Source organism: Ursus maritimus, unplaced genomic scaffold, assembly GCF_017311325.1.
Source record: "Ursus maritimus isolate PB19 unplaced genomic scaffold, ASM1731132v1 scaffold_13, whole genome shotgun sequence".
NCBI classification, from domain to species: domain Eukaryota; kingdom Metazoa; phylum Chordata; class Mammalia; order Carnivora; family Ursidae; genus Ursus; species Ursus maritimus.
The window spans coordinates 61,050,291-61,070,317 of NW_024423675.1; the positions used below are offsets into that span (position 1 = coordinate 61,050,291).

The 20,027-nt window shown below is 52.3% G+C and overlaps 1 protein-coding gene and 1 long non-coding RNA gene across 2 annotated transcripts in view; one reads left to right on the forward strand and one right to left on the reverse strand.

Annotated features, from left to right (window-relative positions):
* Positions 1 to 300: 300 nt before the first annotated feature.
* LOC103660854 lies at positions 301 to 1,380 on the reverse strand. The gene is made up of 2 exons (XR_567924.2): positions 1,197 to 1,380; positions 301 to 1,111 (listed from the first exon to the last, which is right to left on the reverse strand). It is a non-coding gene; the product is annotated as an uncharacterized LOC103660854 (long non-coding RNA).
* A 462-nt stretch (positions 1,381 to 1,842) lies between these two features.
* The window catches only part of SYNJ2 (synaptojanin 2), a 95,138-nt gene continuing 76,953 nt past the window's right edge, over positions 1,843 to 20,027 (forward strand). The window contains exon 1 of the mRNA XM_040628006.1: positions 1,843 to 1,969. Coding sequence (XP_040483940.1) covers positions 1,843 to 1,969 — 127 coding nt within the window. The remainder of the gene's footprint in view (positions 1,970 to 20,027) is intronic.

The window sequence follows — 20,027 nt, forward strand, 5'->3', positions numbered from 1 at the left end:
AGAGCTGAAATGTACATCTGTGAATCTGAGTACGTATAAATGCTATTTCCTGGGACCTCATCATTCCAGGACGGCTTCCTGGAAGAAGTGAGCTTCAAGTTTAAAAGGAATGGAAAAGTGGGCCAGAGGCTACTTTGTATCCTTTCATGGGTACACTGTTCTCATGAGGGTAATATCTCCATTTCACAGAGGAAGAAAGTGTGTGGACAGCTTCTGAGCATCATACCTGGGATATCCACCACTTCAAAACTGAATTTGTGAGCAACAGGACAGGCTGAGGAATGATTTGAATCTCTGCCAGTGGTTTACATTTACTTTATTCCCCAATTCATCCCCTGGGAGGTTGTCCACGACCATTGAATATGGTCATTCCCAGTCGTTCCTGAATGTCTGCAAGGGCACCAGACTGTCCTGCTTGGCCCTCGGTGCTCTGCTCCTTCTGGAACATGCTCTGGAGACAAAGAGCTTGACCCACCGTCTTCTCAAGGTGAGCAGGTTGGGGTGAGAGGAGCCCAGTTGGTCTGGGAGCCTGATGGAGGTGTCTGGGACTGTCCATACACCCCATGACAGGAGAAGGAAACGAAACCTCCAAACCCACCCACGCAAGGAGCCCTTCAGGGTAAGCCCTCCCACTTCTCCCCTCCCCTGCAGATGACCAGTGCCAAGAGGGGCCCCGCCTCCCTTGACAGCTGCGAGGGCATCCGGGTAGGGGCCGCAGACTCCGGTGGATGATGCACGGGTTTGTGCTGAGGTCCTCGGGCCACAGGTACGAACTGGCTGATTGCTGTGTCTGCCCTGAAGTCACGGATTAGACCCAGAGCGGGAGGAGGGGCTGCAAGATGGAGGGGAGAAGGCAGCTGCAGGGAGAGAGGAGACCCCTCGCTCTGCCCCCACCAGCACCTCACAGCTGCCCCGCTTGTTACTTGCCGACCTTTCAGCCCTGACCTCTGACTCGGCCCCCATCCGGTGAGCCGGTGGGACAGGTACAGCCGCCATCTGACCGGGGAGGAAAGCTGGCTCAGAGAAGTCAAGGTCACAGAAGGGGCACGCCTAGAAGTCATGGTCTCCGTTTTCTCTGAGACAACACGCCTCTGATCCGCTCAAATTCTCCCTGGTGTGGATCACAATATCCTCACGTCTGGAAAGCTAGTAAAAGGCAACATTTCTTGAACACTTCCCACTCGCCGGGCACTCACCGAGCCCCCTCTGGGAGTTAACTGGCTCCTCAGCGCCACCTTAACTCCGCCTCTCCCGCAGGGCAACTGAGGCACAGAGTGTTGAAGGGCCGGGCCCAGGGTCGTCACCGCCTGGGCCGGGACTGGGGAGCGCAGGCCGCCGACTCCCGCCTGGCCGCGGGCCGGGCCCGGGCTGCCCATATAAGGCCGCGGCGCCCTGCAGCGTTTCAGGCTCAACGGGGCACCCCGCGGCCGCGTCCTCCCGCGCGTCCAGGAATGTGTGGAATCTTCCTCCTGGCTGCCGCCCGCCGCAGGGAGGACTTCCCCTCCGGCCAGGGGCCCGGGATTAGCCCCCCTCCCCCAGCAAGGCCCCGGGGACGCGGGGCGCCGACGCCAGGCCCGCCCGGCCGCCCGCAGCTGCCTGGCCGCTGGGGGGAGCGCGGCGCCTTCGCGAGCGGGAGGCGGGAGGCGGGAGGCGGGAGGCGGGAGGCGGCCGTGCGCCCTCACCTGCCCGGGGCGGCGCGGCTCGGCGGGGGCGGGAGGGGAGGCCGGGGAGGAGCCTGCGCGGGGCCGGCAGCCGGGCCCAAAGTGAAACTCCTGGCGCTTGCGGGAGCGCGGGGAGCGGAGCCGGGCTGCGCGCCCTCGGGCCGGACGCGCCCCGGCGCCCATGGCGCTGAGCAAGGCGCTGCGGCTGCTCGGGCGGCTGGACGCCTCAGGGGAGTGGAGCGTCCTGCTGGAGGCGCGCGGCCGCGGGGACTGCCTGCTCTTCGAGGCCGGCACAGTGGCCACGCTCGGTGAGTGCGACCGCGCCGCGGACCCGGGGTTGGGGCCGCGCGCCCTTGGTCTGCCGTCCCGGGGAGCGGCGCCCCAGACTTCGAGAAATGGGCACCTCCCTTCCCCGAGGTGACCAGCCCCGGGCGGCGCCGAGACAGCCGGGGCGTCGGGGTCGCGCGCGGGGTGCGGGCCGCCCGTTTGAATGATGTGACCCCGGGGACGCCGGAGTGCCCCTCAGGCTGGGCCCAGGGCGTGGCGGCCCGCAGCACCTCCTGGGGAACTGCCGTCGCCGCGCCCGCCGGGTGTTGCGTTCTTGGAGAGCCGGTGTGGCCTTTTCTGCCCCGTGCTCCGCCGGGACGCCTTACAGAGTCACCACGATCCCAGGGGATGGATTTAGGCGCCGCCCGGACCCCGTGCCCGGCGCTCGTTTTCTTTTGCACCTGTTGATGAAACCAGTGATTGCCCGTTGGTTTGTGTTGGCTAGCTTCTGTTTCGGAGGGGATGGGGGACGCAAGCACGGGCACATAGACCCCGGAGAAACCTCTGATGGCAGCTTTATTTACCTCCCATAGATAGTTGGCCCAGAAGCATCGGTTATGCAAAGTGCAGGACTTGTAAGCAAATGTACTACCTGGTGACTGTACCTTTCTGCTGGATGTATTTGAAGTTAGATGCCAAGCCAGTGTATTTCACGTCTGTGCTTCAGGAAGTGTTGAGACTGGCCTTGTGCCAAGGACTTTAGCGATGATCTCATTTAACTTTCACAATTCCGCAAAAGAGCTCCTATTATTCCCATATTATAGATGAGTAAACTGGGGCCTGAAGAGGCTATGAAACTTGCTTGCCCCAAGGTGACACACCTCTACCTGAATCCTATGCCGTTGTTTTTAAAGATTTATTTGAGAGGGGGAGAAGGGCAGAGGGAGAGAGAGGGAATCTCAAGCTGACTCCCTGCTGAGGGTGAGCCCCAGGTGGGGCTCCATCTCACACCCTGAGATCATGACCTGAGCTGAAATCAAGAGCCAGGTGCTTCACCGAATGAGTATATGGCTGTTATTATAACGTCATATGATGCATGGCTTCCTGGTATCCCCAACCAACACCCTGCCCCTTGTTTTGTGGCTAACTACATGGGGAAGGCCAAAGTGAGCAAAATCAGGTAGGACTGTTAGAACTTTAAATTTGGACACTGGAGAGTCGGCTTCCAGCTGGTGTCCTGCTATACCCTCTTACCTTGCTCGTCCTAAACAAAGCACAGAGGAAGGTCGGTGTCTAGGTTCTGAATGACCAGTGCACTCACTCCCACAACACTTTATAAATGTCTCTAGTCTCTCCCCCACAACATTTGTATGCATGGATTCTTCAGTTAGGATATACCTCTTGGAAAAACTATCTCTCCTATTTCAGCTTCCCTCATCATTTCATTAGCATATAGTTACCGGACTTGTTTTTAGTGGCTTCGTTACCGAAGCAGTGTCTCCAGTATCATCAGTACCATAGTGTGTGTCCAGTCTTGATTACATTATTATCGGATTATTCCAGTTTGTGCTCTGTCCCGAAAAATCCAAGTTTGGTCATTTGCTAAGGTCTTGAAAGAAAACCACAGAAATTTCCATTCCATTTTAGATGTCTACTTCATACCACATTTATCAGAGCCGAGAGATTCATTTCATGGTACAAAAATACTCCTTCATCAAAGAGATTAAAACATCTGTCACTTGGATGACGGCAAGGGTAAGCAAGGGCCATGCACACTGAAGAGTTCCTTTGAAGCCACTTGGAGAAAAAGACTTTATTTTTTCAGAAGTTAAGACTTTAAAATGATTAATGAGAAGAATATAATGCATATTTTCCATTTGGAAATTAAGTTTGGGCTGTGATGCATGTATATTACTTTGGTGATTACGGTGGGCTAGATTCTAGTACAGAGGGTGTAATGGGAGGAATTGGCTTGTCTTCAACTCATGCGCAGCCCACATTTGTCATTTCACCTAGCATTCATTTTTCAGTAGAACTTAGGCTGAGTACTTAATTTTTAAAGTCTCTTTTTCTTAAGTGAAACTATTTTTAAAAAGCAGCTGTAGCGCTTGGTGGTATTGCTGGTCCCGCGGAGGATTATAAAAGCCTTCTGTTACTAGAAAGTTGTTGTTTCAGGCTTTTCAAGTATCCTAAACACGCCACCATTTGATAGAATGGTTCTGAATTTGAAATTCCCATCTGTGTTTCAAAGGGCTAGCGTCTTTGCTTTCCTTTCCTTGACAGGGACAAGCGTACTTTCGTTTTTTCCCCCGAGAAGGTTCCAATGCCTGCTTTTGCGTGGGACCGTGCGTCTGTGGAAGCCCGGTGGCTGGCGTTGGAATCCTGCCCTTGCACCCTTTCCATGAGGTTCAAGCTTGAGGGCAGCTTCCTCTCGCTTGAGCTGTGGTTTCCTGGGATGGGTCTCCCCGGGGAGGAACGAGAGGCCAGGGAGACTTAAGTGGACGGTTTATTACCGTGTGGGTGGCGGCTTCTCCCCAGCCCGCGAGTGTTCCTCCCAGTGAGTGTTCCTCCGCTCCCTCCCGCTCTGAAGTAGATGCATGCTGCTGTTTTCAGGGGGAGCAGCGGGAGAGCTGGTGCGCCCCCCAGCCGGCTGCAAGCGCAGCTCTTCAAGGCACACTTACCCCGTAAGGATCCACACTTGAAAAGGCCTCTCACCACCAGTAGGGGCTCAGCAATTGCTTAGCATTTGCAGGCAGTGCCCAGAGGCAGTCTGGGGCTTGAGCTGGGCTGAGAGTTTAGGAAAAGCTGACGATCTCTTGTGGGTCTGTGGCTGGGCGCAGTCCTTCTGTTCCTTCTGCGGTGACTCTGGGGCCGGTCTCCACGCCCCGGGCCATCGAGCCTGCTAGCAGGAAGGCTGCTGAGGGAATACTTCTAAATTCCAGCGTCTGAAAGAATTAGGTTGAGAGTCTCTCTTCAGAGTGGATCAGTGGGAACAGGGATTCGGAAGCAGAAAAGCCAAACACGTTGGCACCAATTACAAAAGTTTTTATTACGTTTTCTTGGTGACCTGATTCAAAAGTAGGAGGCCTCTCAAGCACAGGTGGAAAGCCATAGCATGGAACAGTCCCTATGGTCCGCACTCCAGAGTTAGTGTGCAGGTGTTCTCTTATTTGCACGTCTGGACGAAAAGTACGTGCTGTTTCCTTTTGTGTCTTTTAGACTTAGTGAGGACCAGGTGAAGGGAACTGTGCCTATTGTTCATGGACTGCATTTTCAGAACGAGCACGGATACTCCAAAGTTCAGCCTTCTCCAAACAGCCTCCAGGAGGGGTGGCCTGCGAGCGTCCGTGTGTTTGCACGGGTGTTTGTGAGCGAGTGCAACCCTGCCTCTTTCCCCCAAGTACGCTTGCTGCTGAACAGGGAGCCGGGGCCGTGGGGGTGGGAGGGAGGCCTGGGAGACTTAATTAACTTAATTAGTGAGTGTCCCTAAATTACGCTGAGCTTCTGGGGGAAAGTTTCTGGGTAAACTCCGGGCCTGGGTTTTCCCAGCTGCTGTGTTTATGTAGCGACCACAATATCCTGCTTTGTTTGAATTGCTGGAATGGTCAGGGAGCCAGGCGAGGCTTCTGCCGAACTCTTGCCTTGCTCACTTTCCCTGGCTTTGCGGCCCGGAATCAGATGGTCAGTGCCTTGAAGTCTGACCTGCTGAAGGGCACTGAGAGAATCCGTGAGCGGCCAGGTTATCAGCTGTCCTGGGTGAAGACTGCAGGACACGTAGGGCCAGGTGTGGGCTCCGGGCCGCTGACTTGGGACACCTGGGCAGCTCCCACGTGTTGGCCTCCACGGCACATGGCGGGGTCCTTCTTCGTGCTTGTAGGTAGGCTCAGCATGATATTCACGAACATGCAAACTGGGTTAGTGTGTACTACCCGCCGCTTGCGTACCTCGCCAGTAGGAATGTCATGTTATCTTGCCAGGCTCCTTTTTGGGGCCATGTGGCTCAGAAACCTTTCCTGTAACCTTTAAGTGTGAACATTTTCAAATGTACAAAAGTAGAAGGAAAAACAAATCCCCTGTTCCTGTCACTCAGCATTGATATCTGTCAATATATCTCAATTCTGTGTCACCTGTCCCTGTATTTTTTTTTAAAGATTTTTAAAATTTTATTTGAGAGAGCAAGTGAGAGAGAACGTGAGTGGAGGGGGGAGGGGCAGAGGGAGTGGGAGAAGCCGGCTCCCCACTGAGCAGGGAACCCCATTGGTGCTTGATCCCAGGACTCTGGGATCATGATCTGAGCCAAGGGCAGATGCCTAACTGACTGAGCCACCCAGGCGCCCCCGTCCCTGTATTTTTTACGAGAAGTGAATCTCCTAAAATATAGTTGGTTCAATGCCAAGCACGATTTTAATTTACTTGGCTTGGCTTTTTTTTTTTCCTGATTTGCATTTGTGTCTATGTGTGTAAGTTTAAAGATTACTTGACGGGTTGAGATGTGACCAACAACAGAGATGGTAGTGTGAATTGATTCTGAGACTCTGGCCAAGATATCTATATCTATCTATATCTATATTTAAAGATCTATTTATTTATTTTTGAGAGGTGGGGGGAGGGGCAGAGGGAAAGAGGGAAAGAAGCAGACTCCCCGCAGAGCACGGAGCCTGATCCCACAGTCCTGAGGTCCTGAGATCATGACCTGAGCCAAACCAGGAATCCGCCGCTTAACCAACTGCACACGCAGGCGCCCCCTCTGGCCAAGATACATTTTTAAAAACAAAGTGACCTCATGGGAAGAGTAAACCTCTAGCTGGAAGAGCTGGATGTCCCCGCCTTGGGATGGCAGTGACGGGCTCACAAGGAGACAGTCTGAGACCTTTGGTGGCACTGCCCTAGACCATGGCGAGAGGGGGCCTTGCCTCGTGCCTCTTATTGTGCCTCTCTGGACCTCACTCCAGGTACACAGGACCCTGGAATCTTCTACCCAGGCGGTGCCCAGACTGCTGCTCTCCTGCTCATGTCTCTTCACAGGGTCTGTGACAGATGGCAGTGCACATGTCCCCTCCAGGCCCCGGGAAGGGGGTGTGGCAGGGCTGTGCAGTATGGGACTGAACGTAGGACACACTGGCTGGGGTGTCCTCAGGTGTGTGCATGAGGCCCCTGGCAGAGGGGTGTGAAGCCCAGAGGCGGGCGTAAGGAGGGGGTGGTGTCAGTGGAAAGAGAAGGGGCCCAGGCTAAGGGCAGTCACCCCCACTGGCCACATTCTGGACCTGATCTTCCAGTTAGCAACCGGGGTGAACTTCTCAAGCAAAGGGGGTAGAGCTTATTTGGTGGAACAGAACTCTGGCAAGTGTTCCGGGCACCCGTGTAAGTATGGGTGTCACCTCTGGGGTGTTCCTCGGGTACCCAGGTCCCCCTTTGTGATTTTGGGCAGCTCAGCATGTGTTGCTAGACTGGGTCAGCCTTCCCATCTGAGATGAGGAATATTTTCTGTTGTTGTTGGTTTTTTTCCCCCCTCTTGAAGTGTCCTTAAAGCCCTGGGAAACTGCCCCGGACTCAAACTTGGGAATCAGATGGGGGTCCCTAAACATTTCCGGGCAGGGCTGGTGGTGTGGTCACCAGCCACCTCCATCTGAAAATCGGATCCATTTTGTGGGGGTGTCTGCCCCTGACCAAGCTGAAGGCTTGAAGGCAAAGCCCCCAGACCTGCACCAGCATCTCCAGGCCGCATCCGCAACAGACGTGCTTCTGACGAGACGAGATGGGCACGTTCAGGGCGGTGTGGCCGCCAGCAGGAAGGCGCTTCTGTTTTCCACACACTGCTAGACGTGGAGCAGACACTGGTAGACTCATCTGGGTGCTGGTAGGTGAGGGGCTGTCAGTGGGCAGGCCAGGGTCCACCTGCAAGGCCAGTGCAAAACAGCCCAGTTGTGGGCACTTTCTAATTGTGTTCAAGGAATGCCGTAAGGAGGTTCTGGGTGCTGTTACGTACATGTAAGTCATTCTTGAGGACTTAATGAAAACCTTAAGAAATATACATGTCCTTGGGGCACCTGGGTGGCTCAGTCGGTGAAGTGTCAGAATCTTGGTTTCAGCTCAGGTCATGATCTCATGGGTCCTGAGATGGAGCCGTTTGGGGCTCTGTGCTCAGCAGGGAGTCTGCTTGAGATTCTCTCTGCCCTTCCCCCCATGCTCGCTCGGGTGCGTGCGCGTGCACAGACACATGGCGCGAGCTCTCTCTCCCAAATAAATCTTAAAAAAGAAGAAATATGCATGTCCTTGATCCAATATTAAATGGATAGGAATTTATTTCAGGATATATTCATATATCATGAGCTCATTTTGCTTTAAAGATGTTCACTGCGAGCTGCTTTGAATTTTTAGCTGACTAAATAAACCTTGGTCCAACTTGATAATAATAGCTAACATTTATGGGGAAAAAATGGCTAACATTTATGGAGCACTTACCATGTGCCAGGCGCTGTTCTAAGTGGTTTATGTGTATTGATTTATTTAATGCTCACACCAAGGCAGGTATTAATTACGATTGCATTTTGCACTTGGAGAAAGCGAGGCACAGACGCGAGACTCTGCCTCTAGGTAGCAGTGGGGTCATGACTTGAACAAGGCCCAAAGGCTCTAGAGAACAGTATGTTTAGTAAAATCTCATCTCGAGAAAAAAAGAAAGTTTAGGGACGCCTGGGTGGCTCAGTTGGTTAAGTGTTTGCCTTCAGCTCAAGTCATGATCTCGGGGGCCCTGGGATCAATCCCTGTGTCAGGCTCCCTGCTCAGTGGACAGTCTGCTTCTCCTTCTCCCTTTGCCGCTCCCCGCTGCTCATGCTTATGCTCTCTCTCTCACTCAAATAAATGAATAAATAAATAAAATCTTTAAAAAAAAAGGAAAAGAAAGAAACAAAGTTCAATGTGTGTATGAAAAAGATTAGCTGTGTTTTCTGCATGCTTATTTTGGGTTTTAAAACACAAGCGTTGTCAGTGAAGATCAGGGATGCTGGTGAGTGTAAGTGTGTCGAACATCCCCATGGGGACTGGATTTTCATCCAATGCTTGTGTCAACAGGAGCGTTCAGGCTTGGGGAAGCCGTTTGTCCATTTTCTGAGCAGTGTGTGATAGCACGAAGGGGACATCTTCAAGAGAAAGGTGTGGGCTTCGGTCCTGCATTCCGTCAGAGCTGAGGCTTGTGCTGGGTGGTATCCGTCCAAGTGGATGTCCCCAGCACCTAGAACAGAGCCTGATTAGGAAGGACTCAAAGCTCTGAAGAAAGTGCTAAGTTTCTTAGCATAGAGGTAGCGTCAAGCCACCAGGCTCCCCAAGGACATGCTTCTGAACGGGAGGTGTGTCGAGCAGGTAACATGTTGGACTGGTGTCTTCCCAAAGACACCCTCCCAGTCATGAGTGGGGAGAGATGCCTGAGTGAGTGAATGCATCTTCCTGTCCTAAGTCTGCTCGTTCTAGAGGATTGGGGGTGGGGGTGGGGGCTCTGCCAGCTGGGTGGACAGAACTGTGTTTTGCACCCAAGGTGGGCACTAGGCATCTCTCATGGGCCTTGGTGCTTAGCAAAGGGACTGTCCAGGAAAGTTGGATGCCTCTGGCCAGGTCCTGGGGGAGTGGCAGTCCGCACTCTTGGCATATGAAGCTGGAGGGTTGCCATTTGCTTGTAAAGCTTCCTGGTGCAGAAAGTGACTCCAGGAGGAGGATTCACTTTGAGCATATTAGCTAAGGAGGGCAGGCAGGGCAGCTCCTTCTGGTGACCCAGTTCTTGGCAGCAGTTCCAAAGTACGAATATGAAAGTCTGAACTTAATTTTGTGGCAGTTTTTTGAGGATCAGGGACTCTCCCGGAGAGCCTTCTGTAATATCACGGGAGCTAGTACTTTAATTCTGTTGCTGCTTCCTGTCCCACCTCCTCCCTTCTCTGAGACCAGGCCTGATGGAGCCCACCCTCCCTGACTTCCTGGAGCCCCTGTCCAGCCTGACCACAGGCTGCCATGCTGTATGCACCCACTACCAGAGAACAGGCCTCATCTTCTGCCACTTCTGCTCCTTGACAAGGTCTGCGGCGGTGCTCATGGCAAAGCAGGTGATAAGAAATGAAGAGGGACCTTCCTTTGTCCTTTAGAGCAGTGTGAGGTCTCACAAAGCGGAACTTGGGCCAGCAGGGCACTCCTAGTTTTGGAATTAATGTGGGATTTGGGGGGTGGGGTGGGGAGAGGGCAGGGTGGTCACGGTGATGCCCAGACCCAGCATAGAACTGGAATGGTCTGGACACCCATCAAGATCTAGGAAAATGGCCAGATGTAAGCAGGGCATGACGTTCAGGTTATCTCTGCTGGCCAGCCGCCTTTTTGTATTCAGCTTGTATTGACTCTGTTACGGATTGATGGTGGTAATCTCTACTCAGAAAAAGCAAATTACTTCCCTTTCCCTCAGGTCTCACCCTAGAATGTTCCAGTGAGTCCTCCACTAAACCCTTCACCTGTTTCCTCTGCAGCCTAGTGGTGGGAGAGAGAAGAGGTGAATTCTAGCCTTGGCTCCTTATGCTGGTCCTTCTCTGAGCGAATTAACACCTCCGGCCTCAGAGTCCGCATCTGAAAACCAACCAATGACAAGCTACATTGCCTTCCCTTCTCTGGAATTCCATGTGTCTTTAAAAAACAAAACAAAACAAAACAACTAAACACTAAGCATAAGCAAATAAGCAGCTCCCTTACTTTACACACCTAGTTAAAATAATAAACTATCCAGAAATTTGAATCTTAGGAGAAGTGATCTGGAAGGTAAAATCTAAGATGGTTCAGAGTAAGTGTGAGGTAAGAATCTCATGTTATACATTTTTTTTATTAGAGACTTATGAATTAATTAAAAAGCATGAGATTATCTCTCCTTGGTTCTGCCCCTTTCCTGTAACTGGCAGAGAAAATTTTAAAAAGGCAATAGCAATTTAGCTTTAATTAGGGACACAAATTAAGGTATTTAAATATCATAAAATGTGCTAGAGTAGTAGCTCCTTTAGTTGGTTCTTTTTAGCATCCGTTAACATTCTGAAAATCCTTCCTTTCGTCATAAACATTACTTTTTAACAGTCTGCTCTGGAGGGGGGAGTTTGTGTGTCTGGGAATGTGCGGTCTCGTTTCAGCTGCGTTAGTGGCTCTGTTGTGTGAACTTAGCTTCACCTCACACCTTATCCATGGCTGATAATCCAGTTTGTTGGAAAAAAACTCTTCAGAGGAGACAGTTTTCTGCAGCTCCCGCTTCCCGATTAAGCAAAACTGAGGTCAGGGGGAGCCACGCTGGATCCTGCGGGCAGGAGGGATAGAACGCGGTCGGATGTGGCAGTCCACGTGCTCTGGCCCCGCGGAACTGTGACACTCGGGTCTGGGCCTGCTCCAATAATGGGCGTGTTTTTATGTAAATGGTGTAGATAAAGAAAGGGATATTGGAAACCCTGGGCTAGAAATAACTTGTCACCGGCAGGCCTGAGCCAAGCCCTTGTGATACGGTCCATCATAGTAGTATCTGCTTCTCTTACGCAGACCACCAGTAGCGGTGAGGGGAGGGGCCCTGGACCAGAGGGGCGGGGCCTGTGGCAGGAGGGGCGGGGCCTGTGGCTCCGGAGGGGTGGGGCCTGTGGTTCAGGAGGGGAGGGGCCGCGGACCAGCGGGGAAGAGAGGGTGGTTACTGCGCGCTCCGTTTCCTCCAGGACCTCTCCTGCTTTCCAAGCGGGTCTGTCTAGAGGGGACACTTTTTTCTAATTCACAGAAAGGCACCCTGTGGGCTCTAGGCTGCCTTGGAGAAAACAGACTGGTAAAGGCCTTTTTCTAACTTGTATGGCAGTGATAAAATTTTAACACAACTCTGGCCCTGGTATTTGCAGCTTACCCTTGCAACATAGGGGCACATTACATAAGAGCACATACATGAAGGGAAGAATTGTAATGAAATGCCATTGCTTGCGGCCGAATGGCTCCAGACCTGGGGGTTTCGGGTGTGTGTCTGACTTCAGCACGCTCTGCCTTAGGTTTCTGGTTCAGTTTTGCTGTTAGGAAATCTAGGTTGCTGAAAGCTTATTAGAATCTTGTCTTAAACGAGAAAATAGACCCAGATCCTGTAAGAAAAGTTGTGAGCTTTAGAGGCCAAACTTTGTGACTTTAGTTTGCTCACCAGCTTTCTCCTGGGCCTTGTAGGAGGGGCCTCAGTTTTGTGGCTTCTGTGTGTCCCCCTCCTCCACATCTGCAAGTCTTTTGGGTGCAGAGGATAAGCTTGTGCACTTAGAAGCTTCAGGAGATAGATCCTGAAGTATCTGTCAGTGAAATGATGGCGTATCTGGGATTTGTTTGGCAATATTGCGGGAGGCAGATGGATGGGCACGTATGCGCGTGCGCGCGCCCACACACGGCACGGGAGGGAACAGGTGAAACGAGACTGGGGAAATGTTGGTAACTGTTGGAGTTGGGTGGTAGGTATATGGGGGTTCGTGAGACTTAGTGAATTAATTAGCTGGCTGCTTTTCAAGCTCAGCAGATAAAAATTGATGGCTTTCCAATACCCTATCATGAGTCAATTAGAAATTAGAGTATCACATAGGAAAACAAAGATTCCACTCCCAGTGACAACAGTTTCCGAAAATACACATAAAAAAATATGTAAGGCCTAAAAGAAGAAAGCTATAAAACTTTACTAAAGCACCAAATAATTGGAAAGGTATCCTGTATTCTTTGATAGGAACATCGACATTGTAAAGATGTTCTTCTCCAAGTAATCTATAAATCCAAGTATCTTATGAGTAAAATCCAATTAAATTCCAATAGGAGTTTGATATAAAACATAATGGGCTGATTAAAGGGTATCTGGGACTCCCCCCCCCCACTTAAATGACAGCCCCATGTGGGTGGGGCAGAGGCTCAGGACAAAAACGCCTGAGTCATCCTGGACCCACTGTTTTCCTCCACTCCACCCAATCCCCCAGCAAGTCCAGACCTCTCGACCTCCACAAGGCTCTGGATATCTGGAGGCCACCAGCTCTGCAGCCTCCCCCCCCATAAGTACAGTGCTCATCCAACCATGCCCTCCTTCACTTGGACTGACAGCCACCACCTAACTGGTGTCCCACTCCAGGGCTTTCCCCGCCCCCACACGGGGACCTGCTCGAGCCTGCACGGCCTATGGCCTCTGCCCTGGCTCTGGCCTCTCACTCTCTTCTCCTGAGCTCTGTCCATTTGAGCAGCCCTGACAGCTTTTGTACTTGCTGTACCTTCTGCCTGTAGTGTTCTTCCCCCAAGACCTCTGTCTGGTTGTGTCCTCCTCATTCGGGGCTATCTCGATGATTTTGGCGAGACTTTCCTGGCCACCCTCGCTGAACTGGCCCATGACATCCACACTCGCTGCGCCCCCATCGTCTCCATTCCATTACCTGCTTTCTCGTCTTCATAGCGCTTATTACGAGAAGCACCTTTGTTGTTTGTGTGCCCGTGTGCTATGTAACCTCGTGCACCACCAGAGTGTGGGCTCTATGGGAGCAGGCTGTTACAGGTTGCCCCGTGTTCCCCAAGAGACCTGTCCAAGTCCTAACCCACGGTAGCAAGATAACTGAATGTGACCTTATATGGAAATCAGGTCTTTGTAGCCCTAATTAAGTTGTAAACTAAGGTGAAGTCATGTGGGGGTAGGGTGGGCCCTTAATCCGGTAGGACTTCGTGTCCTTATAAAAAGAGAAGACACAGAAACAGACACACACAGAGGGAAGATGGCCATGTGAAGACAGAGGCAGAGATCAGAGCGATGGGGCTGCCAGCCAAGGATCCCTGGGGACCCCAGAAGCTGGAAGAGCCAAGGAAGTTTCCTCCTCTAGAGCCTTCAGAGGGAGCACGGCCCTGCCAACACCTGAGTGTGGACTTCGGACCTCCAGAACCCTGCGAGCATAAATTGTGGTTATTTTAAGCGCCCCAGTTTGTGGTTCTTGGTTACGACAGCCCCAGGAAACTACGACAAGGGGCATTTTCTTTCTTGCTTAGTACTGTCTTCTCAGCCCCACCTAGTCTGAGGAGTAGCTCCAGAACACTGCGGAACGATGAAGGAATGGCAAAGTAGCCAGAAGATTTTGGAAAAGATCAGTGAGGATGCACTTGATCTACCAGATCGTAAAGCATACTGTGAAGCCATAAGAATGGTACAACAGCAGGGGGCCTGCGTGGCTCAGCTGGCTAAGCTCAGGTCATGATCTCAGGTCCTGGGATTGAGCCTCACATCTGACTCCCTGCTTAGCACTCTCTCCCTCTGCCTACTGCTCCCCTTACTTGTGCACTCTCGCTCGCTCTCTGCGTCAAATAAATAAATAAAATCTTAAAAAAAAAAAAAAGAATGGTATAATGGACACAAATCAATAGATTAGAAGAGAGGGCTCAGAACAGACTGATGTAAATGGATTAATTTCGTTTATTGTAATGGTGACGATTTAATCAGCCAGGGAAAAGATGGATATTCAACAAACGGTGTTGGTAAAATTGACAATTCTGTGCCCGGTTGGGGCTCTTCCTTTACTCAGCCAGATATTCAGACTGGGTTCCCCTTGGATTGTCTGGTCTGAAAGGGAGAGGGCAGAAACCTCAGCTTGCCCACAGGACAGTGCTGGCTGTCCCTGCCCAGGAGACAGAGTGGTCTTTGCAGGAGTTCCTGCAGGTGACTGTTTGCACAGCCATCCATCTGCTGACCAGCTTCTCCCCTAGCTTAAAGCTTTGTGCCCTGTTGGAAACAGTATCTTTCTTCAAAAAAAAAAATTTATTTGAGAGGGAGGGGGAAAGAGAGAGAAAGAGCAAGAGCACAAGACCAGGGGGAAGGAAAAGCAGACTCCCCGCTGAGCAGGGAGCCTGAGATCCCAGGACCCTGGGATCATGACCTGAGCCAAAGGCAGACGCTTAACCAAGTGAGCCACCCAGGCGCCCTGGAGCCAGTATCTCTTATCAAACCCCCAGAAGTATAGATTCCAGGCTTCACCCAAGCCTGGTGTCCTCATCAGCAGGTATAAATCATTTATGGCTCTTCTCTGTCCAGGAGCAACTGGCCAATTAAGGTCATTTTTACCACAAGCAATGTTATCTAGTAACATAGTTGATGGTTTACCTTTATGGGGTTCCTAGGTTTTGTTAAGCCCATGGAGATGCTAATTAAGTTAGAGCCCTACATTATATCATATGTTAAAGCAAATTACAGAGGCCTTTAAGGTTAACTATAAAGAGCCCCAACTTTTAAAGTATTAGAAGAACATATAGGAGAAACTTTCACAGTTTTATGGTGTGGAAAGCCTTTCTAAACAAAGCATAAAACTCGGAAGTCAAAAAGATAAAGAAACCTGACAGATGTAAGAAATATTTCTTTGTTGAAGTGTAACACATAGAGAACAATGATCAAATCCTAAATGTACAGCTCTGAGAGTTTTCACAAAGCGAACACACCCACATGCCTGTGCAGGATCTGGAAACAGAGCCTGGGTGGCACCATAGGACCTCTGCTCAGCCTCCGCCCTGTGTCAGAATGATAGATTGGACTACATAAATATGTAAAACTCCAGGATATCAAAAGACACCATAAAGGTAGTTTAAAAAGGAGCAGGAGCCTGGAAAGAAATTGTGTATACCCGTCTGCAACATATAAAAGGGTCAAAGACTGACAATCATTGGCTATAAACAAGCGCCTACAAATCACAAAGAAGGACAAACAGTTCACCAGGAAAGATGGCAAAGGACATCTGAGTCATTCTCAAGAGGAAAACTACAAATCGCCCGAGCCACGGAGCCAGCACTGCCCACTCTGCTTTGGGCCATAAGCCGTGCTGGTTCTGTTCTCCATTTTTCTTGCCATCTCCCTCCTGTGACTCAGGCGTGGAGGTCCCAGGACAGACACTGCATTCCACCCAGTGTGACCCCTCCCTCCTGGCCCCCTCCCACCTGTCTCTCCCCTTAGGTATTGACCCGTTTCCCAGGAGACGTTTGGTTCTCTCATGCACTGGCTCCCAGGGCAGCGGCACAGGCCTCCAGATAAGCCCAAATTTGACTTGTCCTCTAGGGGACATACCTGTTCAGGTCCCAGCCAGGCTCAGTTCTGGGAATGTCAGGGTGGGGCTCAGGTGCTTGACACAGGAGCAATAGCTGTGGCTGGACCAGGAGTGGCAGAAAGTAGGAGGGGGCCGCCATTGCCAGAGGTTGGGGCAGGTGGCAGGTAAGGTATCCCATTCAAAAGGCCAGAGTTGGGGAAGACAAAATAGGCACCCAGAAAAGAGTGTGGGACTGGCATCAGAAGTAGTAAAGTGTTCATTCTGTAAAGGTGAACTTCCCAGAGAGAGGCTGCTGAAAAAAAGGATTTCACAGGTAAATGACTGGGAGAGTCTGTACCTGCGTCCCCCCACCCCCACCCCGGCAGAGATGTGCAGCTCAGGCCATGTGGTAAATACAGCTGGTCAACCAGCCCAGGGATCCCAAACAAAGTATGTTTGACCTTCTGTTCACAGAGCACACATCAACATCTTAGGGTATACCAGCGTCTCTTGGGGTGCATTTGAGGAATCGCTGCTGTGAAGTGATTGAGATTCTAAGGGCAGGTTCTGACCCAGCCACAGACTTTCCTGTTTGCAAGGCTGGAGCTAATTCCAGGTACAGAAAGACTTTGGCTGGTTGGTAAGTCAGAGGAGGCAGTTCCCAAATCAATGAAATGTGGTAGTAGGGCCATTTGAGAAGGTTTCTTCTGCCCTTTTGTAAAAATGGTGTGAATATCTTCCCTTATGTTGTGTGGGGTCTCCGCGAGTAAGAAGCATGTTTAATTAATAGACACGTACGAGGAAGAGGCCCAACTAATTACAAAAGATGCCCCCAAATATTACATGTGGGGATGCGAATAATAAGGCACAATTCATGTGTCTGCTCAGAGTTGAACTTCCTTCATCTTTCCTGGGCCTGTGTGCCCTGTGTTTGCCCGAGGTCAGATCCAGCCGGGCTGCAGCCCCGCGTCCTTGTGGCACATCTAACACAAGTGAACACACTGGCGTTCTAATCACATCTCAAATGCTAGTTTTCCCGCTAAACAGCAGAACAACAATTTTTAAAAAATCAAAGAAGCCAGAGGGATGAATTATAGTCTGTTTTCTGGGTTAAAATACAGAGTAGGAACTGGCTTTCTGTAAGGATGAAATCTTACCTCAGCTTCCTGGAGCTGTGTCCTGACCTCAACAAGTCCCTCACCCACCAGCCTCTCCGAACCCCGTCTTACTGCAGGGACTCCCCCCAACCTGAGCCTTGCTGGGGGTAGGGCAGGCATCCTGCTGCCCATGCCCCCCTCTGGGCCAGGGTTCCTCCCCAAGAAGGACCACTCCTAGTGGATACACACGCCTCCTTACTGCGACCTCCCTTCCTCCTGGCCATGCTCTCCATTCATGGAGGAGCTGGGCTCCGGGCTCCCTGGGTTCTTCCACCACAACTCCTGTCCCTATCGTAGGTGAGCTCCTGGCCATCAGCATGACCCATTTGCCCCGCTGGCCTCTCTCTGCCCTCACCGTCTCCCTGCCAAGCCCTGCCTTCCCCTCACTTCACCCCACTAGGCCTACTTGTTACCCCAGTTCTCACGCCATCCTGCAAGTACATCGGGCACCCTTTCCTACCTGCTCCCTCCCTCACACCCCACCCAGACCGACACTGCCTGCACACCCCCTCCCCCGTACTTACAACTCGCGCCATGCAGTGACCACTCCCGCCGGCGCTCTCCCCCTGGTGCGCCCCAGGCAGCTCCCAGCCATGGGCGAGGCCACGCCCCCGCTGCCCCACGCATGCGCCCGTGGTGCCTCGTGCGGCTGGAGGGAAACCCGCACCGCACGGACTTCTCGTTGCAACGCCACGAAGGGTTTTGGTGCTGGTCCTTAGTCTCCTGCGTTTTCCTATTCAGGTTGCTCTTCTGCTCTCCAGGATGGCTAACACCTTCTCAAGCCTTCAACACCTTGGCCCTCTCAGCTGTTTTGCTTCCTATTGCCCAGAGAAAATAAAAGGAATTAAAAGGAGAACTTTAAGGGGCCCCACTACCTGACCTGTTTGCCCCGTGCTGGCGCGCTCTCCACCTTCCTCTGTTACAGCGACAACCCCGTGCTCCTGTGTGTCCACCTTCCCGCCCCGTCCCTCTCACCCCCACTTTTGAAGACTGTGCTCCCACTCTTACCCCTTTCCTTCCAAGCTGGGTGATTCCCACCATTAAACCGACAGACAGTCGGATCTCATGTTAAGAAACGTCTCCCAGCCCCAGCCCCTCACCTCCTTTCTCCATCCGCGCACATGACGGGGTCGTGCATACGTGCGGCCTCCGCTCTCGCTCCTCGCGTTCTCCTGGCACGCGGGACGTGCTTCGGCCAGGCTTTGGTACCTGCCACTCCTCCGAAGCCCTTCGTCAAGGTCTCCACGACTTCCACCTTGCTGGATCCCGCACAGGTCTGCCCTCCCTCCAGCAGCACCACCCAGGGATCGCACCTCCTTCCTGCAGCGAGGCTCCTTCCCCTGGCGGTGGTGTTCCTGCCTCGCTGCGGTTCTCCTGGCGGCTCAGACAACCCTGGCACAGAAATCCTTGGGAGGGATGGAGTTGACGCAGGCTCCCGCTGGGCAGCTCATGTAGCACGAGAAGATATGTGTGGATCACGCTACATGGCTTCCAAAGGGGTGTGTGTGTGTATGTGTATGCACACACATATGAGTGCAAATAGGGCTTCTCTGCAAAGGAGGAGGCTCTGAGGAGGGGTTGTAGCAGGGCTGGGAGGGTCCGTTCAGCTGGATGGATGACTGAGGAAGGAAGGAGGCAGAGGGATGTCCTGAGGAGCTGGTTTGGCTGATCGGTTAGAGAGGCAACTGGGGAAGTAGCTATTAAGGAGAACCTCCAGCGCCAGGCCAGGCCCGTGGACCTAATTTGTTAGTCATAGGAAGCGAACCGAAGGGCTTGCTGTGTGAGGAAGTGACGCATCGGGACTTGCTCCAGGAGGAGAGCCTGGGGGCACGCGGGAGAGTCTGGAGGCCCAGGCATGAGATCTGCGGTCAGGGGGGAACGCTGCCCCCAGGGAGCTGGTCTGCAGGATCCGCCCCCACGTGTACAGTGAACGCACACGTATTTGTAGAGAAACAGGTGTTGTTACGGTTCACTCTGGCTCCCCTCCCTGTGCTGCGCCCCGCTGCCCCTGTCCCCCGCTCTGTCAGAAGCGTGCTCAGCATGGGCAAAAGACTCCGATCGAAAGGCTCCGTGGCCAGCCCTGCACCCCAGCCCTCTTGTCGGAGGAGCCGGCCCCCTCCTCCTCCCGCCTGGTCACAGCCACAGCTGACCTTGGTGCAGGGAGGGACGTGGGGAGGGGCCCACCCCGGCCCCACAGATGTTTTTCCAGCTGTGGCTGCAGGAGATGATCCATTTCCCTTTTATTTTCTCTGCTCGGTTTGCACAGGCTAGCCCAGCCTTGGTGGGAGGCTGTGCATTTGCTTAGGTAATGTGTTTTTGAGGACCCACCTCCTCTCCCCTCCCCCCCGCTGGCTCTTCTGTGTGGCCTGGACTTTTTTGGTGAGAGGGAGAAGCAGGGGGGAGTACAGGAAAGTTTTTTCTTGGGGCTGACGTGCGTCTGCCCAGTTGGCTTTCATCGCGGCTCACAAGCTTCTGTTATAGACTGATGTTTTGATTTGCACTTTGCTTAGCAACCGTCCTGTGCCTCCATCAGCCCACCCCACCCCGAGAAAAACCATTGTCTTTCAGAAGAGCTGCTTTAGCTCTAAACTGATAACTCTGGAAGGAACAGCCCTAAGCCAGTCTGCACTGAGCTCATGAAGGAGACACTGACCTTGATCTGGCTGATGCTGTCCTCTTGAGAGCCTGAAATACAAGACGATGGTTTAAAATCCTGCCCAAGAAGGCAGCCACAAATGGTACCTCAGTCTGGGGCAGTCTGCGTTGTTCAATTGACCTACTTATTTTTGTGACATGTGGGCTGGGCTTCGCTGGAATTTCCTTATGGTGTGTTATTGTGGAATATATTATGAAAGAAAGAAACATGTGTGGTTGGTTTGATTCTTGATCTGGACTGGCTGTGTGCA